Source organism: Opisthorchis viverrini (assembly GCF_000715545.1).
Source record: "Opisthorchis viverrini unplaced genomic scaffold opera_v5_199, whole genome shotgun sequence".
Taxonomy (NCBI): domain Eukaryota; kingdom Metazoa; phylum Platyhelminthes; class Trematoda; order Opisthorchiida; family Opisthorchiidae; genus Opisthorchis; species Opisthorchis viverrini.
In genome coordinates, this window is record NW_008751857.1 from 781,306 (window position 1) to 787,305 (window position 6,000).

At 40.9% G+C, this 6,000-nt stretch overlaps 1 protein-coding gene across 1 annotated transcript in view; it reads left to right on the plus strand.

The window, feature by feature from the left end:
* Positions 1 to 3,406, plus strand: part of T265_08095 (hypothetical protein) — a gene marked incomplete at both ends in the record, with an annotated part of 54,965 nt that extends 51,559 nt beyond the window's left edge. Inside the window, one exon of the mRNA XM_009173794.1 lies at positions 3,244 to 3,406. Coding sequence (XP_009172058.1) covers positions 3,244 to 3,324 — 81 coding nt within the window. The remainder of the gene's footprint in view (positions 1 to 3,243) is intronic.
* Positions 3,407 to 6,000: the final 2,594 nt, after the last annotated feature.

Genomic DNA, 6,000 nt, shown 5'->3' on the forward strand with positions numbered 1-6,000 from the left:
AAGATGTGTATCTATAAACCCCGAAGTGTATCGTAGAGTCCGATCAACATACACAGGTTTTTGGATTTGGAATAGATTCTGTCACCTCATACGGGATCGCGTGTTTCAAGCTACCGCTCTGAATGGAACAAAAGGCTAGTAACATAGTGCGGCTCTGGAAATGACGTAGCCCGGTGAGCCATAGTGTAAAATATTTTACCTTTTACCCTTCCGGCGTTGACACAGTAGGCTATTATCTATACAAGCTGAATTTAAATTGCCCTCGAATAAGTAACTATGTCTGTTCTTTGCGAACATTCTCTATGTTGACTTATCGTTCGTTCGTTCAATATTCCGGACGTTTTTCATAAATAACGCCCATCGTATGACTGTCTTTTTGATTTCCTGTCATTCACTTATTGGCATTAATATGCAAAAACAATTGCGTGTAGACAGACTTTTATAGTCATTGGGTGGAGTGTCACTGGTTCGAACCTCCCGAGGTCTCGTGAATGCGTACTACTTATAACCGTCATTAAAGGTGAAACAACTGTGCAGCGATTCTCTGCTTATCATCATAGACTGGATTAACTAGGGGTTAGGGCAAAACCTCATTTGACAGCCCTTCCAAATTCAAAAATATACATAAAGAATGACCGATATCCAGGAATAAAGCCAAGCAACAATGCTAAAGCCTGTAATAAAGTAATGTTGCCTTGGTTTTAAAGAGTCGGTGTTTTCACAAAAGTAAAACAGGAGAGAACGGTTTCGTTCCAGCATGTTTGTCCTAATTAGTGGAGTCACTAACCTGGGGATACTTTTTGCTGCAAAAACCATACAGAGTAGCGTGGCTGCAGGCTAATCAGCGGCGACACTGACCGTTAGCAGTGCAATCTGCACAGCACATGCATCACCTGAGATGCAACACTAGGTTGTTTCGACGTGCTGTCCATTAGGTAAAATGTCACCGAATACTCGTGGGGATCCTGCCAATTGTCAACTATGTAGATTTTTTCTCCACCATCATTTTTGGACATGCGTTTTAAACATTTCAACATTGCGCAAAATCGGAATAGAGGATTTGTTTTTTTCTTGTGCAAGGCTTGCTGTCTACGCCAAAGATCTGATTCGAATAACGGAACCGATTGCCCTTGGCAAACAAAGTTCACCGCCGCCAACTCATAGCAAAAACACAACTAACTCTACTTTTTGAGCAGGCATTATTAACCCAGCGCAGACTAGAACAATCGACGCGACCCGATTATGCAGACATCAACGACTAACCAATATTGTGGTTTCGGTTGATTATACTAGTTTTAAAATGTGTCAGTTAAGTTACTCACCCAAAGAATAATTTAAAGGCTGCCTAATTTACAGCTGTTTTTACTCCTCTGGACCCTACAAAGCTGTTAATTTTAAGTGATGGTAGTAATACCAATGGTCAGGTGAGCTGATTCGGTCAGTGACTCGTGAGACCGCCAATCTGATATAAAGAGCAAATCGCTTACCTGCAACAACTGGCCGGTGGACGCATCATACAGCGATAACATCCGAAAGCAGCTAATCAAATGTCACATTTAGGGGCATCTGTTCAACCGACGAGTCTCAGTGAACAGGATTTCGCTCACGTAGTTGAGGCTTCCGGGATCTCACTATAGCTTTACAGTTGAAGTATAATGGTTTGAACATGGATTTTTCGAACCTAGCCACATGATACACGGCAGCAAACGTCGATGAGTGATTGACGGCAGGATGACAAAATGGGGTGAAAGCGGGACTTGATGAATTTACTGCACCGCCTACGTCTACTAAACATAAGTTGTTCAATAAATACCTTCAAATTCCAAAACTTTTGCGATGTTTCCCCCGAAACCAGTTTGAAGGAAGTAAAATTATCTAGACGCTGTCTGTTGTTTGATTATAATAAAAATTCTGATGCATACACCAGTTTTTACAACGAATTCACACTTTAACCCATTACACAGTTCTTCTGAAGGTGCAACCACGTCGGCCGTGTCCTTGTGCAGACTGTTGGGTTGTGCCTCGCTCTAAATCAAGAACTTCAGTTGACTGGATCTGTGAATTTCAATAAAAGAATGTTTACATTAAGCAGGCCCGTCGAGACTGAAATTTGTTGTTGAAGATTATTTTGATTTTGGGTCCTTCACATGTCCCAGAACATCAGTTTAGTAAGTTGCGTGACAGCCGATTTACATGATTTTAGAGCAGCTTGGTTTTCACAGCTACTAGAGACGCCATTGTTGGAAAAACTGTTCAGTAGCGTCGCGCAGTCAAGTCAAATTCACTGTGGATGTCTCTGATGTGTTCTTCTTGGGGCAAAACCTGAAATTCCGTCAGTCTTAAGTTCTACTCAAAACCAAGGTTCTAGTTCTGTTTCCTCAGAGTTCAGCTACGAATCCATGCAATCCAGGCTTTATAATACGCTAGATTTTACCTAAAAGCTTCATTATTTTTACGTTCTAATTTACTCAAAACCTAGTTTTTGACGATTTTCCGTAGGGTTGTGCATCCACTGAATTTAGTCTGGATCTATGCGTTTTTACAAACACCATCCTAAAAGCCAGGGCATCTTAATGGATTCCAATTCGATTGTCCTTCTTCACTTACGTTTCAGTAGCAAAGTTCTTCCATAGAAAGAGGTTAGATTTTGGGAGGGAACAATTTCGGCCAGTTCCTTGATGTCAGCCCGTTTCAGTGAATCAGAAAAAAGAAAACAATGGGACAGGGAATGTTACTTATGACTAGTCTTCAATAAACACCTCACATGTCCGTTGAGGGTGAACTTGCAAAGCCTAACTGATTGAATGTTTGCATTACTGGACATTTTCTCAATTGCCGAAGGTTTACTTGCATGCCGGTTTGAATATTTTTTGCACAAGGCCGTGCTGGCTTCCACTGAAATGGGCAGAACCTTTGGATGAGCAAAGGGATAAATTGGTCTAAAATGGTTGACTTGCGACCCTTGTAAATCCGATTGTACTAAAAAGGTATGTACTCAATTGTCATTAATTCAGTCGCCAAAACGTTACTGTTTTGGTTGTTTGTTGAAACAAACCCTCATGTCTCGCCAAGGAAAGTCACAAGAAGGATGTGTAATCACTGAACTCAAAGTTTTGCCTGGTTGAAGCTTGCCTTTACAGATCACATCCACCATGTTGTCAATACTTTATCATTCAGTGCACACAATTCCAGTATGATCATAAACGTTCCATGGAATTAATGTTCACGCTTTTCTTCTCTCAGGTGCAAACCCGAATTAACTTCACTGTCCAATCAGAAATCGAACGCATCCTGTCGACTGACAGTTCGGACAATTTTCTTTGAAAGTACGACGCAAAGTGCTTCTTCAGCCTTCTTGTACACAGTATCCCTTCACGAGTCTTTTTTGTATTCGTTGAGATAACAATATACCGTTTCAAACAGTTTGTATTTTATTAGTCAGCTGACTTAAATAAGTTGCTCGGGTTTAAATGCAAATGCATGGATGAATGGAGAAATCGAGAGAACGTTCATTCGCCACACTTTACAGTTTTCTAATTTCTTGTAAGTGAAGTATTGTTTCTTCATCCTTTGTAGTTACATTCTAATAGAACTACACACCGCAAAAGGTCGAAAGTCATCCCTAAACCGAACGTTTTCACTTATTGACAGTATGACGAAACCATCTATATTCTTTGAGTTAACTCTGCTGCTGGCGCATACAAGTTAGGACGCACAAGATCAAAGATAAATGCAACTATCAGAAATATATCTTAAGGGAGCTTATGGTATAGTCACGCGAGATGGCCAGCTAACACAGCCCTGGGATGTGAGGACAGTCAGGATCCGGTATAATCTGAATGAAGGCCACTGCATTATCGGGACCGTACTCATGGATTAGATTACCACCAGAATTTGTTCAAATATCCGAATGTAGCTTCAGTGTAACGTATTCGTTATAGTAAAATCTGATTCCAGTTTACCTGAAATACCTGGTTTGTGATGGGCATACGAATGCTACAAAGGAAAGCTTCACAACAAGGGAAAGAAGGATGAAGTGCATGCCAAAAAAAACAAAGCGAACGGAAAGCATTCTTAAGTAAGCCGAGCTGACACGCGACTGTGTGGTTGTCAGTCCACGTAGAATCATTAGCAAAAACTGGGGGTGGGCGTAAAAATCACAACCCGGCCAAAGGTCACAGCATCCCTCTTACACAACTATCTTAGCACTAGCTCATCCACACAGACGGAGAGAAGTTTCAAGCGTTTAAGAAACAATCTAATGGACCAAACCAGAAGAACTAGACCCTTGAGAAGTTTCAAACGTTTAAGAAACCATCTAATGGACCAAACCAGAAGAACTTAGACCCTAGGCTGGACCCAAACACATGTAGGTTTCCCCATCGGCCCAACACTTGTTCACCCACCCTAATACACAAATCCTTTCGGCCGACACTCAGCAGAGATTTAACTTGCCTTAGATGATTGGTCCCCCTTCCGCCTTATGTCTCGACCAACCCCGGAACCTAGTCAGTTGGCCTGACGAAGCTTATGTGTCAAAAGCGAAACTCTGTCCAGCAATAAACCTACCGACTGTCACCTAAATTTTTCGAAAACAAAGACTAAACAGTTAATGGGGCTTTCGTCAATGTATACAAAAAACTCCCTCGTTCATGCAGAAATCAATCAGTTTTCACTGTGGATTCTCCTTTGTGGGGTCTGTTCAACCAGAAGATTTTTTTATGCAAAAAGGCAACACTAACTTACTGCGAAGCGAGACGTCTGGCAAAATCATTTGTTGCCCATTGGCCCAAAGTTAGCTGCTTCCATAACTACGTTCAGTAAAAGCCTATTTAAGTTGTTTACTGTAATAGACTAGAAGCAATGACACGTAAAAGGGCGTAAAGGCAACGGTCAGCAAATAAGATCCCTTGGCCCACCCTAAACGTCAATGAAACAATGGTCAGTTATTGGTCAACGAGATACTTCGGTATGATGTGAAACGGAACAGATTCTCAAATTTACTCCTAAACTTACGCCTTCTTTTCTGTTGCATTTGTTCTCCGACGTCCGTTGTTTTGAGCTACTTTTGGTGTTGTCATATTATCCACATAAATTTCGCCCTCTGTTGCTAATGAATTATTGCTGGAAAAAGTTAACATACTTTATGTTCTGTCCGTCCCTCGACGAAAAATTCATGAACTCGACCATGACGTTGACTGGGTTGCGAAGGCCTACCAAATGGCCAAAAATTATGTCACTTTGCCTGAGTGAAATCAAAACCACCGTGTCAAAAAAAGCAGCATGTCACGTAAGACTTTAGAGGGTACAAAGTAAACAAGAGATGGTGTCACTAATATATCAATGCGACCAAGATGCTTTGATCAAATAATGCACAGATATAATAAGAATGATTTTGGATGAACTGGTTACTTGTGAACGATAGGCGAAGGGTGAAAAACAGGTGTATTTCTTGGTGAAAATCGACCAAAATCAATCAAAATTGTGGGCTTTATACTCACTGGCAGAGAGTTTCTACAACGTTATTGCTAAGGTATGCTTGACGGCTCTGAACTTGAAAATTCCAACCAGCAACCTGACACTCCGGGTTGAAAGTTGTGTAATGCAGCAGACGACAAAGAGAAAAATGCGTTTGTGGCACTAACATGATAAGACCTCGAAAGTTAGTCCACTAGATTATCATTTTACAAATACCTTGTCTGACTGAGTATGAGTGGTGTGCGATCTCTACAATCAGCACTCAAATCCTGTCGAATGGATGTTGGCTTCCCTAGTTAAGTTTCTGTAATGATTCCAACATGCTCTCTCAGTTTGTATTTGCAAACTAATCGCATAAAACAAAAGTGCTCCTCATAAATTCTGAATGAGAGTTACAGGTTAAACTGTGAGCTGGAAGAGGTTGTCACCCATATAAATATGAATAAAGTCAAAGTGCGCTTACCCGAAAGCTATTTGACACCAAAATATTTGGATTAAAATTAAACGCTTACAGCATCTTGT